The following is a 23,626-nucleotide window of genomic DNA, read 5'->3' as shown; positions in this document are numbered from 1 at the left end:
AAAAAAAAGGGAAAAATGAGACATTTCATCAAATTACAAGTTTATCTTATTCTTAAAAAAATTGAATTAGTAGTTTTGACTAAACCATTCCTTTGAGGTCTAAAGTCACATGTCCACCTATCTACCTGCCGTCCTCATTATGTCAAAGATACTGCAAACCTAAGTGTCCAAAATGAAATTTATGTCCTACCTCAAATTCAGTCTGGTTTGATGTCTATCCCAGGGAATAAGCCCTCGGGGTGCCTGGGTGGCTCAGTCAGTTGAGCATCCGCCTTCGGCTCAGGTCATGATCTTATGGTTTGTGGATTTGAGCCCAGCATCGGGCTCTGTACTGATTGCTAGCTCACGAGTCTGGAACCTGCTTTGAATTCTGTGTCTCTTTCTCTCTCTGTCCCTTCCCTGTTCACACTCGGTCTCTCTGTCTCTCAAAAATAAATAAATGTAAAAAAAAGAAAGATTAACAAAAATAAGCCCTCCCTCCATTCAGCTATGAAAATCGAAACCTCTTGGTCATTACCTCTTTACTCCTTGCTGATCATTATGAAGCCATGGTAATTTTGCTTTTTTTTTTTTTTTAATGTAATGCCTATTTATTTTTGAGAGCGTAAGAGACACAGTGTGAGCAGGGAAGGAGCAGTGAGAGAGGGAGACACAGAATCTGAAGCAGACTCCAGGCTCTGAGCTGTCAGCACAAAGCCTGACATGAGGCTCGAACTGTGAGATCATGACCTGAGCTGAAGTCGGACGCTTAACCAACTGAACCACCCAGGAGCCCCAATTTTGCTCTTAAATATCAGTTGACTCTGCCCCCTTCTCTTTGGCTCTACTACCCAGGTTCTAATTTCCATTCACTCTTTGCCATAACAATGGCCAAGACCTCCTAACTGGTCTCTCACATGACCTTTTCTTTTTGCCCCACTCTAAGTGTTTTACCACATGTCAGCCACTCACAGCCATCTTTAAAAATCCCAGAATTGACAATGTCTCCTCCCTGCTCCAAATAGTTTCCTGGCTTCCTATTGTTCTCAAGAGAGAAGCCCCACATTCCTTTGCTCACACTTGCTTTCTCACAAAGGCTTGGCCTTTGCTCTTTACATGCCTTGTGTAGCTTCCTCTCTTCTTTAGCCAATTGATCTTCATAGGAGAGCAAATCTTTCAAGTCCTCAGGCCAAAGCATGACTAGGGACACATTTCTGTGAGGGGTAAAGAATAGAGACAAATGGGGGCACCTGGGTGGCTCAGTCGGTTAAGCATCCAACTCTTGGTTTTGGCTCAGATCGTGATCCCAGGGTCATGGGATGGAGCCCCACGGTTGGGCTCTGCACTGAGCATGGAGCCTGCTTAAGATTCTCTCTCTCTCTCTCTCTCTCTCTCTCTCTCTGTATATATATACATATATACATATATGTGTGTATATATATACATATATATATATATGTGTGTATGTGTGTGTGTGTGTATCTAAAATAAATAAATAGTAAGAATAAAAAGAATAGAGACAAGTAATTCTGCTTTTCTTAGGGTGATACTTGATTTTTAATTTTTTTTTTAAGACTTGCTGTGACTGCAGCAGTCAGTTCTGGACTTCTCTTGCTATGGAAATGTTCATCTTCCCATGAAACTGATGAAAGAGTAACTGTTTTACATGCCTGAACTGAATAATGATAACTTGGCACTGGGCCAGTTTGAGAGTCAGACTTCCTGTTCTTCTGAAAGCAAATTTTTAGAAATATTTGGTTTGGGGATGTAGCTCTATATGTCAGCTTGCCTTCAGAGGACTAATCTCCTCCAAGCTGACTTTTTTTTTTGGTCTTAGGAGATCAGAGGCTGGGTTTTGAGTAGCCATACCACACCGATTAGTAGAAGTGGATAATAGTCCATGGAGTTGTTCTGCCCAATATGGTAGTCACTCCCTAGTCGTCACTCCCTATATGTGACTATTTACATTTGTTAAAAATAAATGAAATTAAAAATCTCATTCCTGGGTGCCTGGGTGGCTCAGTGGTTAAGTGTCTGACTTCAGCTCAGGTCATGATCTCACGGTTCATGGGTCCAAGCCCTGTGTCAGGCTCTGTGCTGACAACTTGGAATCTGGAGCCTGCTTCAGATTCAGTGTCTCCTCGCTCTCCCTCTGCCCCTCTACTGCTCATGTTCTGTCTGTCTGTCTGTCTCTCTCTCTCTCTCTCTCTCAAAAAAATGGATAAACATTAAAAAATAATAAAGAGATCTTTAAAAGCAGTCTCATTTCTTAGTTGTAGTAGCAATATGCACATGTGGCTAGTAGCTGTCATACTGGACAGTGAAAATAAAGAATGTCACTGCAGAAAGTTCTATTGCACAGCATGCCATAGAGCTTTCCAGAAAGTGATCTTCACTTGACATGTATGATATGCTTGTAGTGACAAGTCTTCTTTCGATGAAAAGTACTTAATCTGCTATTTTAAGTGACAGTTGCTTTCTGTAAAACCATGAGGAAGGAAAGTGAATCCATGTTGTCTGGAGGGGAGGAAATAAGTGAAATAGCAAAACATGGAAGGCTATTGAATTGGGAGAGAGAGCCCACTCTGGGGGTCCTCGGGATAGTGAGGAAGGCTAGGTTTGGGAGGGTTTCTCTGTATCACTCTGGCTCCCACAGGACACAGACTAGATTATCACGTGATCTGCGTCCACAGGAAAACCCAATCTAGGGAGCTTTCCACTTTTCCATAGAATGGGGCTAAGTGTTAAGGAAGAAACTGAGCAGTCCCCGTACTGGAAACAGGACAATTAGATGCCTGTGATGTGGCACCCTTCCAAAAATTCCTGCCTCTGTCACAGCACCTCCATTCATTTCTCTGAAGTACTTTTTACTTGTAAGTTGCCTTCATGTCTCTACTCTTATTTTCTTGCTGCTTCCCCTCCCCACTTTGTTTTCCTTCTGAGGCTGTAGAAAAGTGGAAAATTCTATTTTGGTGCTTGGTGTGGGCAGTGATCAGATTACATTATAGTTCAGTCAAATGATTGCTATTGTCTTCCTAACTCATAATAATGGGAATAGTAACAGCCAACATGTATTAAGGATTTACTATGTGTCAGGATTTACACTCTGGGCTACATATGGTTGATCTCTGTTAGTACTTCAAAAAATCTTTGAGGTGATTTCCATAGTAGGTAAGAGTATAGGTCCCCATCCTGGCCACACCATTCGCTAGCTCTGCTTCAGTTTCCTAATTACGTGCAGTTCCTGGCATTTACTTCATTGATTATAGGATTAAGTGAATTATACAGATATCACTTAGAATTGTGTTTGCCTATAAGAGACACAATGAGATATCACCTTATACTTCTTAGAGTGCCTGTTATCAAAAAAACAAAGGATCAGCATTGGTGAGGGTGTGGGGTGAGGGAGCCCTTAAACCCTGTTGGTGGGAATGTAGATTGGTACAGCCGGTATGAAAAACAGAATGGGAATTCCTCAAAAAATTTAAGACCGAGTTACTGTATGACCCAGCAATCCCACTTCTGGGTATACATCCAGAGGAGATAAAATTAGGATCTTGAGGAGATACTTGCCCTGCTGCATTATTCACAGCAGCATAGACCTGGGAACAATCAGTGTCCACTGACGGATGGATGGATAAAATGTATCTATATAATGGAATATTATTCAGCCTTAATAAAGAAGGAGAACCACCATTTGTGACAATGTAGATGAACTTAGGGGACATTAGGCAAAGTGAAACAAGCCAGACACAGAGAGACAAATACTGCCTGATCGCATCTATATGTGTAATCTAAAAGTCACTCACATCTAAAACTAACGTAACATTGTGTGTCAACGGGACTTCAGTTAAAAACAATGATAAATTAAAACAGTTCTTTGACAAAAAAAATGAAACTCAGAAGCAGAGGGTAGACTGATGAATGTCTGGGGTTGGGGCTAGGGAGAAAAGGGGACATGTCAGCCAAAGGGCACAACGTTTCAGTTACACAAGATGAGTAAAGTTGTAGAGATGTAATGTACTGTCTACAATACCGTATTGTATACTTGAAATTGGCCAAGTGGTTAGACCTTAAGTGTTCTCTACACACACACACACACACACACACACACACACACACACACACAAATGGTAACCATGTGAGGGGATGGACATGGTAATTAGCTTGATTGTGGTGATTATTTCACAACGTATATGCACATCAAAGTGCCAAGTTGTACACCTTAAATATGTGTTATTTTATTTGCTATAAAAAAACTTCCTTGAGGAAACAATAACAATAGTTATTCTTACTGGTCATTATCTCTATTTTTTGGTGAGAAAATGTGGGTTCAAGGAGACTTAATGAAGTTTAGTAATGTTCTCAAGGCCAAATATTTAGTAAGAGGAGGTGGTGGAGCTGGATTTTGTCATTTTGTTTGTTTTTAAAAAAATTTTTTATGTTTATTTATTATAGAGACAGAAACAGAGCATGAGTGGGGGAGGAGCAGAGAGAGGAGACACAGAATCTGAAGCAGGCTCCAGGTTCTGAGCTGTCAACACAGAGCCTAACATGGGGCTCAAACTCAACCCATGAGATCATGATCTGAGCTACCCAGGATGCTTAACCGTCTGAGCCACCCAGGCACCCTTGGATTTTGTTGTTTAAAAAAATTTTTAATGTTCTATTTATTTTTGAGAGGGTGGGGGGGAGACATGGAATCTGAGGACAGGTTTCATGCTCTGAGCTAGCTGTCAGCACAAAGCCCAACGCAGGGCTCTATCCCACAAACTGCAGGATCATGACCTGAGCCAAAGTCGGTTGCTCAACCAACTGAGCCACCAGGGCACCCTTAGATTTTGTTATTTTGATACCAATTCCAAATGACTTTTTTGCTAATGAATTTGACTTACCCAGTTATGTCAATATGTTATCAACTAAGATAACGTATATGGAAGAGATTTAAAAATTATTTAGTCAAGATGAGATTATCATAGTCATCTTCAATGCAAAGGACTATGTGCTAACTTTATCTTAGATTTATAACATCAGCTATTTTTTTTTTCAAATAAGTAGACTCACTTTCTTCAGCTACTTAAAAAGGGATGTTATCAGGTCTGTGACTTTGAGCAGAGGTCCTGGAGGGTTTCCAATTTGTACTAAAATAACACATTTGGGGAGTCATTCTGAAGAGCAAGAATCCAGCCTTTAGAGAAGTGAAGATACCAATTAGGATTTCAGAATACTAAAGAATCCTGGATACTGGTTGGCAATTATTCTTCACAAAGATTTGTTGAAGCTGATGGTGACAGAAACTGTATTAGGCACCAGGAGTATAATAATAAATTAGAAATGGTCTCTGCCTTTGAGAGGCACAAAATTGAGCAGAAGAGGAGGATCTCTAAGCATTGATGGATGAGTAGGAGTTTTATGAGGAGAGTAGAAAAGGCATTTTAAGTGGGAAAGGAGAAAGAAAAACACAGGGTTCTAAAGGAGTATTTCTTGATTGAATAATTAATTGTTTGAAAAGGCTAGAGCTTAGGACACAGAGGGGCAAGTTTCTGGAAATGAACTTGGGCAGGGAAAACTGTTAAGAATTATGCTAAGAAATTTGGACCAGGTGCTAGGGAACCATTGAAGGTATTAGACAAAAGGATAACTTGATTAGACTTGTGTTTGAGAATGGTAACTTGGCACCTGTATGGGGAAGGAAGGTAGAGAAGGGGGTGAGCCTGGAGTCAGAGAGGATAGTCAATGGAAGATTCTGGATAGTCCACGCTGAAAGCTGAGGGAGAGGATGGACATTTCAGAGAGAAAATGAGCAGGACTTGCTGACCAGAAGCAAAGCTAGGGAGGAGGAAGAATTGAAACTCATTTACCTGGTGATTACTCTAACTGAGCACCATGAGAAGCACTAGAGATCCAAAAACAAGTGAGGGAGGTGTTTAGGTAGCTGGGAGGAGAGGCAAAGGTAAGAGTGGATATACGTAGCGCAATGCCACGTACATTATGATATGTGGACTGACATCGTACGCAAGAGGCTGCCGAGAATGATTCGTAAGAGTTTTAGCCCAGTGACTGGTGAATATTGATGCAACATTGAGTAAGAGAGAAAAAATGGAAGAGGAGTGGGTTTCTGGAGGTCTTTAATGCATTGGTTTTGATGTTCATGAGGCGGTTGGAACTTAAGATTTTCCAGCAAGAGTCACAGTCTAGCCCATCCTGAATTTGCAAGAGTTACAGAAAAAGAAAAAAAAAAACCCTGCTGGCAAAGTGCTTTTCCTTTTAAATGTTTTTTGTTATGAATATAAGGAGAGAGAGAGGGCGCGAGAGACACACAGAGAGAGACAGACTATTAATTGCCTCTTTACCTCCCACAGTCCTGGCTTGGGTTTAAAAAATTCTTCCTTCATTAATAAAGGGTTCTGTCTATTCACCCTGAAAACTTCTGGCTCAATTATTAAAATAAAAAAAGAAATAGCACTGGAGTCAAAATTTTTTTTATGTTGCAGGCGAGAGAATGATATCCTAAGAGGGCCTCATAATCAGCATTGCCTTCTAAAGGCTAGATAACCTATATCTTTACAGTGAGCTTACCTAATATAGATTCAACAGTAATTTATGGGTAGGTGGAGATTTATGCAAAACCTCCCATAGTTTGGAAAGATTAATGAAAGAGCCAAGTGTAACTATATTAACTTAACCAACTATCTGGAAAGCAAGTTTAACAAGAGGTAGAAATGAGTATAACATCAAAACTAACGTAGAGACTGTTCTAAACTCTGTATTCTTTTTCATTTTTTAAAATAGAAAGTTTCTTCTATGGAGCTCAAGAGTTTGGCCAATGCTGTCTCAGTTTCAACACCCATCTGGAACCTCTAATATGCTAGTTGGAGAAAGAACAATTATAACCCTGATGTTAGGAATCAAGGATGACACATGATTGTAGGTTTTCCATACAAGAGTGGGAGAGAAATTTTATGCATCGCTGTGCTCAGGAGGAAAGAGGAAAACTTGGAAATGAACGTTAACAGATCTGGAACCTCACTCTATGTGAGCATGAAGAAGCATCTGAGAGGTGTTTTCACATCGGGTCGTTCTCAACCTTTTGGATTTCACTGACCTACTGAGTCCTGAGGTTTGGGGGACAAGCAACCTTTATTTTATTTTATTTTTTTATTTTTGCCAACATGAAAACTTATCATCTACTATTACTCAAATTCACAAAAGAGGTTTTAACACCAAGTGGAGGAATGACGTTGCCACAGGGATTGCCCCGCAGGGCACAAAAACTGGACTACATTTCCCAGCTTCCCTGCGGGCAGACCAAGGGGTGAGGCGGAAGCGAGGTTCAGCACGTGCTGTCCTGGTCCGTAAACTCTCTGCCGTTCTCCGCACAAGAGGGGCAGCTGCTGAGTGCCCCGCAGAGGCCCCAAGCCCTCTTAGTGGCTGAATGTCAAGGTGGTGGGAGCCCGTGTGCCGGAAAGGCCACTGCCGGTCCTGAACGACCTCACTGGCTCCAAGCGAGCCAGCGCAGAGCTGAACCTCAGACTCTAAGGAGGGGACCTTGGCTGGCAGTGCGGTGCCCACATCTCTGGGAGCTTGATGAGGCTCATTCTGGGAAAGAGGAAAAACAAACAAACAAACAAACAAGAAAAACCAAACCAAAACAAGAAAACCCCCACAAAACTGGAAATCGGAACCAGCTGCTTCTAGAATCCACTGCAGCCTTCAGGTAAGGAATTGGTGTTCAGATGGTATCGATAGGTATAGCAAAACACAAAACAACCCAAAACACAAAAACCCAAAACAAATCCAGGAGAGAGCATGCCTCTTATCCTGCTTCCAATCTTGTAACTCCCTTTGGCCCTTCCTACTGGCAAAACTTCCAGGAAACAACTGTAAAAAGGAGAGTGTGGTTTGCTGAATTCCAGCCACAACATCATGAAGCTGAGTATGGAAAGGCGGGTTTTAAGAAGAAAGACAACAGCTGAATTGCCAGCACAGTAAGAAATATACTTTTATTGTATTAAACCACCAAGATATTTGGTACTTGTAACAGTAATCAAAACAGATTCCCCAAACTAAATGTAAATTGAATACATGTAATTTCATGAAAACCCATTATACTTTACTCCCCCCCCCCCCCCCCGCCTTTATTTCGCTAAGGGTATAATGGAAATTTACCTCCTGGCATTGTTCAGGGGGAGGTGTGTGAAAACCAATGGTGCAGATCATTTCACCTTTTCTTCTAAGTATTGGTTTGTATCCTCGGACATTTACAGACTACCACGTTTACTGCGTGGGTGTAGGAAAGGAAGGAAGAATTTTGATTGGGGGCCAGAACAACAGGGAGAGTGGAAAATGAAGTGGTGGTTTATTTAGTACCTGTTTCCATGCACTCCTCAGATTGGGTTTAAATTTCTTTGATTAGTGGAGTAGAAATGAAAACTGACCTGTTTGTTGTGGGGAGCCGGGTGGAAGGTCTGAGGTCAGTAGCTGGCAGAACTGTTCAAGAGAAACTTTGGATCCAAGAAGAGCTGCTTTGGGGTCCAAATGTGGCATAGGGATGGGGAAGAGTTTGTATTCTGGGAATTTCTTCATGGGCCTTAGCGATGCTCTGATGGCCCGAGAGTTGAGGGTTTTGAGTATATCCCAAGAAGCCACATTAGCTGGCCTCTAGCATCAGCTCTGCACCTTCTCCGTCTCTCCCACTGCTCCAACTCTACTAGTCTCTTGTTTCTGGGACAGGTGTGCTCCTACCTCAGGACCTTTGCATTTGCTATGCTCTTTCCTGGGGTGGTCTGACCTCGGATTCTACCAGTTCATGCCTCACTTCCTTTAGGTCTCTGCTCAAATGTCATTTTACTGGCAAGTTCTTCTCTGTATAACCTACTCACCCCACACTCATCCTAGACTCTAGTTCCTGTCTGACATTGTATATTTCTTGATTTATGGGCTGCATCTCCACATAAAAATGCAGGTGCTATGAGAGCAGGATAGGTTTTTGTTTGTTTGTTTTTGTTTGTTTTTTCTTTGTTTATTTTGTTCAATTCTACATCCCTGGTACATAGGACAGTTCCTGGCCTATAGTAAGCCCTTAATAAAGATGAGTTGAATTAAAATTGTTGCTGTTGCTGAAGGCACCTCTGACGCAGTTCTGAAGGCACTGCTTATTCCCATGACTTTTCTAAAATATACTTCCTATTTTGTTAGTCCTTTGTTTAAAACTCCTCAGGTGGTTTCTCTTTGCTTTCAAAATAAATTTCAGGTTTCTTTCCATGACTTGAAAGACCTTCTGAACTGACCCCTGCTAATATCTTCAGTCCCACCTTTGGCCATTCAACTCCTTCTACTCCACTCTTCCGCCATGTTGAAGTACTCGCAGTGCCCGGTGAAACCATGGTCTTTCTGAGTTTTGCACACGCCCACTTCTCCTTGGAGGATGCTTTCTGGTCCTCTCATCCTTTAGGATTCAGCTTTAGACATTATTCTTCTGGGAAGATTTCCTACCCTCAAGGCTGGGTTAGTCCATCATTGCATGATATTGACCTGCATCACAGCACCTTGCCTGGTATAATTTGTTAGCCTGATTTATTATAACTGAGAATAAGACTGTCATAGGCAGCTTGGGCTACCGTAACAGATGACTGGGTGGCTTAAACCACGGAAATTTATTTTGCACGGTTCTGCAGGCTGGACGTCTGAGATCAGGGTGCCGTCGCAGCTGAGTTCTGGTCAGAGCTGTCTTCCTGGCTTGCGACTGGCTGACTCCTGTCTGTGTACTCACATGGCTTTTCCTCGCTGCATGTGCCTGGAGAGACAGAGAAAAGACACATCTTCCTCGCATAAGGCCGCCAATCTTATTGGATTAGGATTTCCCCCTATGACCTTATTGGCCAATCTTAGACCTTAAGAAGTTTAATCTTTAACCTCCTAAAAGCCTTATCTCCAAATACAGTCATACTGGAGGTTAGAGCTTCAACATATGAAGTGGTAGGGGGTGCAATTCTGTTCATAACATAGACCCTACTCTCAATTCTATTAGTGAGATGTCAAACATTTATTGAATAGAGACTAACAGAAATATTTCTGGCAAAGGCAAATGAGAATGAAATGGGAAAGAAAGGTGAAGGTGAGTTATCAGGAACCCAGGGGAGAAAGAGGAGGGTCTGGGCATATGTGCCCACTGGAGTGCGGGACTCCTATGGGACTCTCCACCAAGGCCACAATGAGTGAGGATAGGGCTCAGGGTGTGAAGGCTGTGGTCATCTTTGGCATGTTTCAGGCAGCGTTTGGTACTAGGAAGACCAGCCTAGATCAGTGATATTCCAGGGTGCCATCAATTAAAAATGAACAGATGAACAAGACCAGCACTGGAGATCTGCAAGGAGGTATAAGATCCAACTCTCAGAGGCTGGAACCGGGTGGGGATCAGGACTGTGTAACTAATCTTATACTAAAGGGTTTAGCAGGGTGACGGGGAATCTGGGTGGTTTGTCCCAAATCTTTTGTTCCAAATGTACTTGGTTTGGGAATGGGAAATAGGGGAGCTCAGCTGGGAAGGGCCATGTTTGGGGGTTCTGAGGCCGCTCTGGGAACTTGGCTGTGTGGGAGCCTCCAGCGGCTCCGAGGGAGTGTAACAGCTACGACTAGATTCTGGTTCCCCGCATCAGAAACCTTAGTTAACTTCTCATGATGATTTCTGCCGTCTCCAGAGCCTCCTCCTCACAGTCATGGCATGCTGGAGTTTCCAGAGAAACGTCAAACATACAAAGAAAAAGCCATTTCATAATAACTGGCAATGTCATTATCAGAATGTCGAGAGCCTTCAGGGGAGAGAGCAGTATAGAGCCTCGAGCTTTGCACCCAGGCTCATAGCAACCCACAGACGTACCTTCTCTGCAGGAGAAACCTTTCTCCCCTAATGGAGGGAAGAGGTTTTATTTTTATTTTTTTATTTTTTTAATTATTATTTTTATTATTTTTTTCCATAATATTTTATTGTCAAATTGTTTTCCATACAACACCCAGTGCTCTTCCCCTTAAGTGCCCTCCACCATCACCACCACCTCTTTTCTCCCCTCCCCCTTCCCCTTCAACCCTCAGTTCATTCTCAGCATTCAATAGTCTCTCAAGTTTTGCATCCCTCTCTCTCCCCAACTCTCTCTCCCTCCTCCGCTCCCCCTGGTTCTCCATTAGGTCTCTCCTGTTTTCCTGCTAGACCTATGAGTGCAAACATATGGTATCTGTCCTTCTCTGCCTGGCTTACTTCGCTCAACATGACACCCTCAAGGTCCATCTACTTTCCTACAAAAGGCCATATGTCATTCCCTCTCATTGCCATGTAGTACTTCATCGTGAATATATACCATATCTTCTTGATCCATTCGTCAGGTGATGGACATTTAGGCTCCTTCCATGTTTTGGCTATTGTTGACATTGCTGCTATGAACATTGCAAGAGAGACAGAAATGCTGATGCAGAGGAGCACATGTACCCCAATGTTCATAGCAGCAATGTCAATAATTAAATTATATTTTAAAAATAACAAATACATAAAGCACAAAGACACCTTATATTTTGCTGCACTTATAATAATATATATTATGTTATATATACAATGTTAGGTATTATTATTTTATCTATGCCCCTGAGGCTATTTACATATCTGTACCTGTATAATAAAAATACTATATAATGTTGTGCTTCTGTACTTCTCTTCTCAATTCTATATTCACTGGTGTCATGCCAGTAGCTTGAAATTGGCCACCTTTGGGGATATTTATAGCAATCAGCAAATGCTACAAATGAGGGCTTATTTATTTATTTCTTCCAAGAGAGCCAGTAAATAATTACCTGCATAGCACTGAATATCTGATTTCTTTAAATTTTTTTTAATGTTTATTCATTTTTGAGAGAGAGAGAGAGAAAGAGAGAGAGAGAGATTGAGAATGAGTGGGTCAGGGGCAGAGAGAGGAGGAGGCACAGAATCCAAAGCAGACTCCAGGCTCTGAATTGTCAGCACAGAGCCTGACATGGGGCTTGAACCCACAAATCATGAGATCATGATCTGAGCCAAAGTCAGATCCACTTAACCAATTGAGCCACCCAGTCACTCCCTGAGTATCTGATTTCTAAGTAATGCTTATTGGTAGAAATATTTGGGCTGTGGTGTGTCTGCATTGCTTCTAGACAATTCTCCAACTGCTGGATGAACTAAATCCTTTGAATGTCCTGCTAACCCTCAGAAATATTAGTAATAGCTGAAGGAAAGGTGCTCTCCTAAATAGCTTTGGGAAGGAGAGGAATGTCTTAATGCTCTTTCCTAAATGTAACCATCTTCAGCAGTTCTGTTCAGCTCTGCTACCTACCTGTTAGCAATGCAGTAATTAAAAAAGGTGCATCAGGCATGCTGTTTTGCCCCCAAAGAGAAAAAGTATCTCATTAATATTTAATAACATTAACGGAAACATCACTGGCTGCCTCCAAGCTGTGGATTTCTTCATTAACTCCAGCTAAATGTATATTAAAATCTCATACCGCCCAACCTACCCCCCAGCTCTGGAGTTTGCATGATTTAAAAAAAAAAAAAAAAAAAAAAGCAGTTCCAGCTGCTGCTCCAACTTCCTGAGGAAGAGGTGTTTTTCTGTTGAATTGTGACATTTGGAGAGAATGTACCAGAAAGTCTGATTTGCCTCAGGGAAGTATGCTGCCACAGCTTCTGCAAACACATAAGCAGTTTCCTTCCAGAAATAAGTCACCTCTGCATCTTTCTTGACTATAAAAGGGTTTAGAACTTCTAAAAGTTTAGGAGAAAACGTCTCCATTTCCTGGAGACGGGTGTCCTCTAAATCCCATTCAGGGAGAAGCCTTAGTTCATCTAAAGAAGGAAGAGGCAAGCTTCTGAAATCATAAAGCTTCTGCATGTGAGTGACACTTATATTCCTTGGGTCCAATCCTCTGTTGGTAGGTTGGAAGGGAGAAGCAAAAGAGGAGAAGTGACTTGTTCAGGATTGTACACAGCTGACAATGGCAGACGGAAGTGATGACTGCGACTGCTGAGCCATGCTTCAGCATTGAGGACCCATTTACTGGTCCTCAGGAATGACACCCTGAGACTCTGGGAGCCAGCCCGGAAGTCATGCTTTCTGTTGGCCCAGTTGCTGGGACTGTCTTCCTCTCAGACCACTCAGAGCCCTATCACTGCCCCTCCAACTCCCAGGTTCCTCCATTCCCCCATGTGGCAGTTGAGATTCCAGGAATAGCACTCCACAGGTGTCTCTGTCCCACTTTATGAGACAGAATCACATGCTAGTTTTGAACGGGCACATAGAAGTTGTTGGCAGGTGCAGAGCGAACACTCAACAAACAGAAGCAAACGCTATAAAACCAATGGAATGGTAATTAACATCAACAGCATTTTGCTAAGACATAAGCCTAAATACAGGCAGAGAGAAAGCTGATTACATCCAAACTGTTTCATAAATTGTATGAAAAACTCAACAAGCATCCCTCAAGTATTTCTCCTTATCAAACCTCATGCCCTCTAACAACCTTTTCATACAACTGCTTCCTCTGAAGTGCTGCCCCTTTTCCTTGGCAGAAAGTCCACACAGCTCTATCACAACCTTCTAGGGTAAGCCCTCTGTCATCACTCCAGTCCTCAACACTCCTTGCTCTGGCAAGGAGGTAGGAAGGACCAAGGCTGTCCGAAAGACCTCCCTGTTTTACATCTATGCTATCCAGCCAGCAGCCACATGTGACTACTGAACACCCAGAATATGGCTACTACAACTGAAGAACTGAATGATTAATTTTATTTAACTTTAATGTAAAACTACATGTGACAAGTGACTACTATATTGGATAGTATAGGTCTGGATTATAAAAGTTGGCTCCTAGTTATATTCTTTATTATTTGCTATTATGTCTTCTTTGAGTTCAAAAGTCTGACTTACACCTTCGCTTTTTCTACAATGCTAGTCTATAGAAAAATACACTTGAGTATGCTCTAAATGCAGAGTGCTAACGGTTGGATAGATTTCAGACACACCTGGACTTATGCACTGCAGCATCCCCGTATCTCTTCCCCTCTGATGTTACCACTTGATAAACTCCCTCTGTAGATCTGGGACCATACTGCACATGGAAGGAAGCACTAAAACACACCCAGTCTTGGAACTCCGGGGTAGAATATTATTATTTTGAATAAGTTACTTAACCTCTCTGTGTATCCATTTCTTCATCTATAAAATGCTTATAGTAAAAGACTCTCCTTCCAGAAGCTAGTTGAGAAAAGTAAGATAATCCATCTAAAGGACGTGGTGAGTACTAGGTGCTCAGCTAAAGTTACTGCTGAGTAAGTAGTTGGATGAATAATAGAAGAGAATGACTAGGCATAATTTCTGGTTCAACCAGGTTCTCTGTGCATCTCTCAGAGGGCCACTCCTTCCTAGAAGCCTCATTTGACTTCAGAGAAGGCCCTTATACTCCCTTTTCTGATTATCACTAGCCCTTGACAAACTTAATTCACAAGGAAGATTTATGGCTGGCCCTTCACCAGTGCCACAATGGAAATGGCTCTCTAGAATAAGCATGAGGCTAACTAAGTAGAAACATCAATATTTATGCAAAATTCATGCTTAGTACTAACATGCACTCCAGATGGAAGGGTGAAAATTATTCTACAAATAAATGCTTCTGAGAATCTATAAAAGCTTCCCTCTTCAAACAAAGAAAAGATATAGGTTGAAAATACTCTCCCTTTGTGGATCTAGGCTATACTCCTAAACTTTTCCACCAAAATCAAGATATTTAATACATCTTCCCCAGCCCAAACACACCCTTCCCTCCAGTAATCTGATTAAACTAGGTTATATCCTCTCCCTGCTGTCTCTGACACTTAAAAGTTGCTAGAACCAATCAGATAAACATGATGTAATTTGGTTTAGGCAAACAACTAGGTAGAATGTGCATAGTAATTACTTATACTAACTGAGCTGGGCTTTTCAGATTCTTTAGCTAATAACACTTCCTGGTAGGAAGGACCATTGAGAAGGAGACAGGGCTATGAAACTCTTGCCACACATTGATTTCAAATGCACTGAAGACAAATAAACTGTATTTAATGGAAAAACTATATTTTTAAGCCAATACCTATGCTGACTGAAGGTCACTTAAAACAAAACAATTTTAAATACTCAGTCCTGTTGTTTATATAAAATATTGTAGAAAAACAACAGAAATTTCAGAAATGAAACTTTATTCCTTACTCAAAAGTAGTGCAAAAATATTTTTAGGCCACATGATTTTTTTTTTCTCTTCTTCTCAGATTCTGACTATTAATCCAGCCTCAAGTCCTAGATACTTGTTTACTTACCCTATCTCTGACTCAAGTGGTTCATTTTTAAATTATTATTATTAAACTATAATTAGCTTACATTGGTATGTTAGTTTTAGGTGTACAATGAATGATTCAACAATTCCACACATTTCTCAGTGCTTATCAAGATATGTGTTTTCTTAATTCCCTTTATCTATTTCACTCATCTTCCTTACCACCCAGCTCCCTTCTGACAACTACCAATTATTTTCTCTGTATTTAAGAATCTGTTATTTTTTTGTTTCTTTGTTTTCTTTCTTAAATTCTACATATGAGTGAAATCATAATGTATGTGTCTTTCTCGGTGACTTATTTAACTCAGTATTATACCCTCTAGGGTGTTGTTGTAAAAGGCAAGATTCCATCCTTTTTATGGCTGAGTAATATTCCACAGTATATGTGTGGGTATGTGTGTGTGTGTGTGTGTGTGTGTGTGTGTGTGTACACACACATATATATACATACATACATACATATACATATATATATATACACACACACATACACACACACACACACCACATCTTCTTTATCCATTCAGCTATCAATGGACACATTTGGATTGCTTCCATATCTTGACTATTTAAATAATGCTATAGTTGGGGCACCTGGGTGGCTCAGTTAGTTAAGTGTCTGACTGGCTCAGATCATGATCTCACAGTTTGTGAGTTTGAGCCCCACAATAGGCTATCTGCTGTTAGCACAGGGTCTGCTTCAGATCCTCTGTCCTGCTCTCTCTGTACCTCCCCACCACCTCAAAAATAAATAAATATTACAAAAATTATTAAAATAAAATAAATAATGCTGCAATAAATATAGAAGGGCATATATATTTTCAGATTAATGTTTCTGTTTTCATCAGGTAAATACCCAGTAGTAAAATTACTCAATCAATTATTTGGTGACTCTGTTTTTAATTGTTTGAAGAACTTCCATACTGTCTTCTATATTACCTTTAATATGAGATACAATTGGCTTTAGAAATATAATCATATAATGCTTCAAATATCATACCCCTTAAAATTTTATACGGTCTTCTTGAACACCAAATACCTATTACAAGTCTAGTACCAATGGTCAAAACTACATCATCTGGAACTTTGTTGAAGTTAATGGAACATTCTAAATAAAAACATATCAACAGCAATTCACCTAGGTCATTTGAGGATGCTTTAATTTTAGAATGACTAAACTTGGGGGCCTGTTTCTTTTGAAACATAAAGTGAATCTAATTAGACTTGTTTGAGTTCTTGAAAAATAGCATGATAGAGGAGAGAACATAGGATTTAGCTAGACTCGCATTTGAGCTCCAGATTTCTCTGTTATGTGACCTTAGTCAAATAGCTTAAGTTCCAGATACTCATTTTCTTCTCATTAAAATGTCATAGTAACAATGCTGATGTTACAGAGTGTTGGGTCTGGGTGGTACCTCTGTAAATGCAATGTGTGAGAACCAGAGAACACCTTGCAAAGGCTTTTTTTTTTTTTTGCCCTTATTTAACTTACAGATGCATTCTGATAGCAGTTCTGAAAGAAAGGCTCAGAAATATTTTAAGCAGTACCACCTACAGTGAATGAATGAACAACACCCTAAGGTACGACTTTGTAGACAGGGTTCATTTGGATGTATACGCTCTGGTTTATTTGCTCAAAATGCCGTGGGGACCACTTAACTCTGGGGTACAAGATTAACAACAGCGGCAGCATTAGCTACCATATGGATGCCTACACCACTAGGATGAATGCCTTATGTACATTAATGATGTAGATTAATTCATTTATTCCTCCCTAGCAACCAATAAGATACACGTTGTATCATCTGTATTTTATTGCCGAGAAGGTGAACTCATGGAGATTAAGAAAGTTTCCCAAGGTCAAAATCTGTGAATATCAGAGCTGAGATTTTCTTTTTACAGATTAGGAAATGTTAATGGAATTACTGAAAGAAAAATATTTATGCGACAATTCTTCTTCTTTCTCCATTGTGAGGTTTCCCAACAGTGGGTGAGGGTCTATTATAGCTCAGAAAGACACAGGAGAAAACAGCATGCCATGCAAGGGCAGTGTGCCTCCATGGAGTCAGTCTTTAGAGGAGGACTGAAATTCATATTCTGAATATTAAAGCTGACATCAATATGTCATGCAGCATACTTTGAGGGGTCTACTGTACATATTTCTATGACAATTTTTATGGGTCGTGGTTAATAATTGAAAATTATTCTTCCCATGTGTGAAAATATCCTCTGTTCCCAAAGGGTCAGAGTGCCACAGGTAGGACCCTGATGTTCAAATTAAATTCCATTTAGCATATCCCATTTGAACGATTTTTACTGAGGCCAAGCTTTTCAAGGCACGTGTCCAGGGATGCGGAGTAGCTAGGAAGCAGTCATAGCCATCAAGCTGGCTTGCATGTACCAGTGATTGTGCTAGTAGAAAGTGGGGAACAAAAACATGGCTTCCAGCACATATAGAGCATTCAGGAACAGGCTGGATGAAATGAGGCTGGGTGAAGTGCTGGGCAGGGGCAGTTGTTGTGCACCCATTTGGATTTATTTCTGTTATGTGACTTTAGAAAAACCCAAATGCAACTCTGCTGCTGTCCTGCCAAGTTCATAGGCTGATGCGTAAGCCCTTAGCTTTGTCTTTTAACCAGGAATGCGTTATAAAAATATCTAAATTGAACTTCACCTTTTGACTATCCTGTGAAGGAGGAATTCATCCAACTGAGAACAGTGTGGGATCACTAGTGGGATCCCCCATGCCCAAAACTGAGATGCCTTTTTGACTCTCCTAAAAGGGACAATGTTTAGGGAAATTGTGCAACCATTTAGTGCTTACTATGGGGTAGGCACTAAAGAAAGTCTAAAATTCCTGCCCTCATAGCACTTGTATTCTACTGGCGAAAGATGGACAATAATAAAGCAATCAGAAAACATGATCACTCCATATGATGACTAATAATAAGAAAATGAAATAGGGTAAATGTCAGACTGTCAGGATGTAGGTGAGATCAGGTGGCCTCAAAAAGTATTTCTGAGAAGCTGATATTTTTGCTGAGACATGTCTATCTAGAGGTGCCAGCCCTGCTGAGATTTGGAAGAAATTCTGTACTTGCTGTTGTCTTTCATAGGAACAAGCCTAGATTAATTAAGGCACAGAAAGGAGATGGTCGTGTTGCTGCAAAACAGTGAATGGGGGCAGAATGGTAGGAAATCAAGGCACAGTGGTAGCAGGCCAAACAATGTAGAATAGGGCAAGCCAAGGAAGGAAGCTTGCATTATATTTTATGGGAAATAGGAAGCCACTGCAGTGTTTTCAGCATAGAAATGGCAATATCTGATTTAGGTTTTTACAATCTAATTTTGGTTGCTGTGAGAAGGATAGGTTTTAGGGCAACAAGGGTGGAGGTGGAGAGAGTCTGTATGCTATGGGAGTGATCCAGGTTGTGGCAGACATACACAGAGGTACTTCGGGTTAGAATGTGTTCTGGAGGTAAAAAGACTCACAAGGATTTGCAGATGGTTTGGACCTTAAGGTAAAGGAAAGGGAAAAATCAAATTCTCCAGAGATTTTTGACTTAAGCAACCACATTTTTTATTGAATTTGGAAAAATTGGTCTGAGGAGAGGGGTTCAAGAAGAGCTGGAAAATTGCTTCTAAAAATATTCAGGAAGAGCTTCACTTTGGCCACATTGAGTTTTAAATCCTTACTAGCAATTCAAGGGGAGATAGAGGCTGAGGATATACAGGGACACACAGGTCTCCATCCTATAGGACAGTGAGGCCAGAGCTGGAGGTAAATATTGGAAAATTTTGAATCATTGGCTAATAGGTGAGACTTGAAGTTGTTCTTTGTGGTTGTCATGAGAGGGAGAAAAAAAATGATGAAAGGAGAGTTCACATGAAAGATCACAGTTTGAGCTAATGTATCTGGAGGTAGCTGTCCAAGGTGATAGCTCTTTGAGCTTTGTCAGTGCCCAGGCCAACCTCTCTGGTACTTGCTCAGGGCTGCTAACTGAAGATGAGAAGTTGCCTCAGACATAGTGCTCTGACAGAACAGTGACCTCCCCTGTGAAAATGTCTCCTCTGGTCCTCCTTCCAGGGGTGCAGACTTCCCATCACACCTAAGAACTAGAATGGTCAGGCCCATAGGCCAGCAAACATATCTCCCACCTGTGGGTCATGACTCCCCTTTCCCCAGTTCCATTTTCATCCTTATCTCCCAACAAGTAAATGTCTGGTTGAAATCGGCAATGGGATGCCATGGGACTCACCATTCAAAGTCCCAGTCAGCACAGACACAGGGCTCTGAAACCACTGTCCCTGAAGAGTCTCGGCCCAGGGCACACTGAGCTCCTGGCTTGCGTTTCTTGAATATTTTCCTTTCTCCCATGACACAAGGCTCCCCCTTAGAAAGAAAGTCCACAATGAGAATAATAGAAAAACACAAAGAAGGTGAAAGAAACCAGCTTCTCTATAAGAAGCACTGGCCTTTTCATTCTCTTTTGGTCACTCTGTCTACCAATCTCATCCCCAGTAACCATTCAGGAGTCTCAAGGGAAAAGGGGCTGGTCTTTTTTTTTTTTAATAGTTTATTGTCAAATTGGTTTCCATACAACACCCTGTGCTCTTCCCCATACATGCCCTCCACCATCACCACCACCTCTTTTCCCCCTCCCCCTTCCCCTTCAACCCTCAGTTCATTTTCAGCATTCAATAGTCTCTCAAGTTTTGCGTCCCTCTGTCTCCCCAACTCTTTTTCCCTCTTCCCCTCCCCCTGGTCCTCCATTAGGTTTCTCTTGTTCTCCTGTTAGACCTATGAGTGCAAACATATGGTTTCTGTCCTTCTCTGCCTGACTTATTTCGCTTAGCATGACACCCTCAAGGTCCATCCACTTTCCTACAAATGGCCATATGTCATTCCTTCTCATTGCCATGTAGTACTCCATGGTGTATATATACCACATCTTCTTGATCAACTCATCAGGTGATGGACATTTAGGCTTTTTCCATGTTTTGGCTATTTTTGATAGTGCTGCTATGAACATTGGGGTACATGTGCTCCTATGCATCAGCACTCCTGTATCCCTTGGGTAAATCACTAGCAGTGCTATTGCTGGGTCATAAGGGAGTTCTATGGATAGTTTTTTGAGGAACCTTCACACTGTTTTCCAGAGCGGCTGCACCAGTTTACATTGCCACCAACAGTGTAGGAGGGTGAAAGGCTGGTCTTTTACTACCACACAAGAGGAACACCATGGAGGGGGTTGGCTCCTCACTACCTCCCACCCAACCTAGTCAATGAGGTCTACTTCATCTTGTTTCTCTTCCACCTCTGGAGAGAAGACAAAGATTCTAAGTAATCATCCCAGACCTCCACATTGCCCAAATGATTTTAGCAGAAACTCTGGTGGAAAAGAATCCAATTCTGGCATATTTTTCATATCATCTTCAGAGTAAAACTGAAGTTAGCCTGAAAAGTTCTTTCTCTATGATAAATAATCATGTCCAAGTCCTCACTCCCAGTCAAGGGTAAAGAAAAGAAGAGAAGCTGGTACAAATTACATGAACCCAATGGTTCTGAAGAATGCAGAAGTCTACCTATGTTGCAAAGCAACAAATATCTGCCATTTCTAGAGCCACCCACCCCCATCTCTCACCCTTTCTCTGTGACCCTGTTTACAGTGTTCTTAGGGATCTTACTGCAGGCTGGCCTGGAAAATGTTCTCACCCTCCCCACTGATAGGTGAGATAAGGAAACCATTGGAAGGCCTCCTGGCTGTCTGGGCTTATTTTTCCACATATAGAGCTAAAGCCCCAGGTAATAATTACCCCCTCACCCCTTGGCTGCTCAATCATCTCAATGGGTTGATCAGGATCCCAGCCAGGGTACAAAATGGTCCTGAAATATCATCTTTGCATGCTTGACCTGTGTGTGTGGACTCCAATAATTCACCCAAATCCATTACTATCTTCAGACCCCCCACTACCTTCCTCCTCCAAATAGGAAGGCCCAGAGATGACCAGATAGGGCTTGTGGTAGCACCTCTTCCTAGAAGCCAGTGTGCCCCACCACATGGTATACCTGATTAAGCAGGTGCCAGGTCTGATAGTCCTCCTTGGTGCAGCGCCGGCTGAAGATAGATTTGTAGTCCACTTTCACCAACTGCCATTCAGAACGAAGGCTGAAGTGGCCAAAAACTCTGTGTAGGGGAGGCATGGGAGAGACAAGCAGAAAGAGCCCACTAGTCAGTCACACCACTCACAAAGACTGGTGAGAGAGAGAACTAAATTGTTGCCTGGACTCAACAGGTTCTTCCAAATCGAGATTTTTGAAGGTCACCAAGGAGAAAGTCCACCACTTACACAATTCTAGCAACTGGCATGGTATTCACAGTGGGTTTAACGCTGATAATTTTTTAATTGTGAAAGTCATAAACCTGCTTTATAGGAAGCAGTGAAAACACGGAAAGATAAGAAGAAAGAAAGAAAAAATTCATCCAGTAGTTCCAAATCTTACATCAAGATAGAACTGTTGTTGATATTTTGACATCGCCTTCTTGTTTCTCCTTAATGCAAGCACAGGTATTTTATCTACTAATATCTACTGACAGGGACTCAGTTTCCTCATCTGTAAAGTAAATGTCTAAGTGTATGGTGGGGGTCAGGGTGAATTAGCTAATCTAAAGTATGGCTGCCAGTTCCAAAATTCTGACAGAATCTGAGTGTGTTTTAATTGAAATTCCCATTGTTTAACTCACATTAATAGCAGCCTCCCTTCCCTTTCCTGAAAAATCACAGTAGCCTCATAAAAGGTACTCATATTTATGTATAGTAAAGAAGCACACCATCTGTGTGACTTAGATAATCAATACTGACCCTTTCAAAACCAGAAGTTGATGGCCCTATAAATATGAATGATCAATCGTTTCTGGAAAAATAGAAAAAAAAGACTGATCACCCATACTCCATTTGGGTGGCATGTGTTACAATTACAATGTAAGATATCTATCATAGTGCTGCAAAGGGGAGACCAATCACTCTGGGAATCTAAACCAACTGAAGTCTTTCAATTCATTGGTTGGCTTCCACTTCAGCAAGACTTTATCATTCTACCAGCCCCAGATTCGCTTCTCCTTCTGGTCAAATTTTCTTGTGGTGAGACCTAAGAAACCAACTCTCATCAAGGGACAGTCCCTTCTGTTATCTGAAGAATGAAGATATTTGGGATGGATGAGAGTTGACTAAAATTGTGAAATGGACAAAGAAATAGGACTGTTTTGTAGATTGTACAACGTACATATTATACTTTGAGAAATGCCTTTCATGTTATAACAATTTAGAAGTTAAATAGAACTTTTTAGAATCTTATCTAAAGGAAAATTAAACAGACTTTGGGGTGCCTGGGTGGCTCAGTTAATTAAGTGGCCGATTCTTAATTTTGGCTCGGGTCATGAACTCAATCTCGTGGTTTGTGAGTTCAAGCCCTGTGTTGGACTCTGCACTGACAGTAAGGAGCCTGCTTGGGATTCTCTTTCTCCTCTCTCTCTCTCTCTCTCTGCCCCTTCCCCACTCGTGTGCTTTCTCTCTCTCTCTCTCTCTCTCTCTCTCTCTCTCTCTCTCTCTCTCTCTCTCTCTCCCCTCCCCTCCCCTCTTTTGTCTTCCTTCCCTCGCTCTCAAAATAAATAAATAAATAAAAACATAAAATTTAAAAAACAGATTTTGAAGTGAGTAAGGCATGGGGATAACAGGCACAACAAAGGGAATATAGTCGATGATACTGTAATTATTTTGTTTTGTAGTGAGCAGAGCATAACATGTACAGATGCTGGATCACTACTTTGTACACCTGACATTATCATAACATTGTGTTTCAACTATTCTAAAAGAACAAAACTAAAAACTATGGTCTGTATAAGAATCTTAGCTCAGCACTGAATAGCAGAAGCCATGGGGCTAGCATATCTTGGGTTGCATGACAAATACTGCGTGGAGCAGAGTAAATGTAAGCATCCTTCCCAGGGGTCTCTTTGTTCTCTTGCATTTTTGCTGTATTCATTAGTCTCCAAATCCCATACATCCATGCCAGGTCACTACTAAGGTATTTCACCTTCTAGTCCTGATTCATTTCATGGAAAGATCACTAGTCAATCCATTTTAAATCTCTAATAAAGCAGTTATATTTTAAAAATGTATACTTTGAAGAGAGGAGAGTTATATTGAAAGATTGTCAGAAAAAACAAAAACAAAAACAACTAGGAGAAGACCTTGATGAAAGTCT

The 23,626-nt window shown here is 41.2% G+C and overlaps 1 protein-coding gene across 1 annotated transcript in view; it reads right to left on the bottom strand.

The window, feature by feature from the left end:
- SORCS3 (sortilin related VPS10 domain containing receptor 3) overlaps nt 1–23,626 on the bottom strand; it is a 585,972-nt gene that overhangs the window by 40,261 nt on the left and 522,085 nt on the right. Inside the window, exons 15-16 of the mRNA XM_029932551.1 lie at nt 21,431–21,548; nt 19,620–19,753 (exon numbers count right to left, since the gene is read on the bottom strand). Of these exons, the coding sequence (XP_029788411.1) occupies nt 19,620–19,753; nt 21,431–21,548 (252 nt within the window). The remainder of the gene's footprint in view (nt 1–19,619; nt 19,754–21,430; nt 21,549–23,626) is intronic.

Source organism: Suricata suricatta, chromosome 2, assembly GCF_006229205.1.
Source record: "Suricata suricatta isolate VVHF042 chromosome 2, meerkat_22Aug2017_6uvM2_HiC, whole genome shotgun sequence".
Lineage (NCBI taxonomy): Eukaryota > Metazoa > Chordata > Mammalia > Carnivora > Herpestidae > Suricata > Suricata suricatta.
Note: the sequence above shows the minus strand (reverse complement) of the source record. Positions and strands in the feature narration are given on the sequence as shown.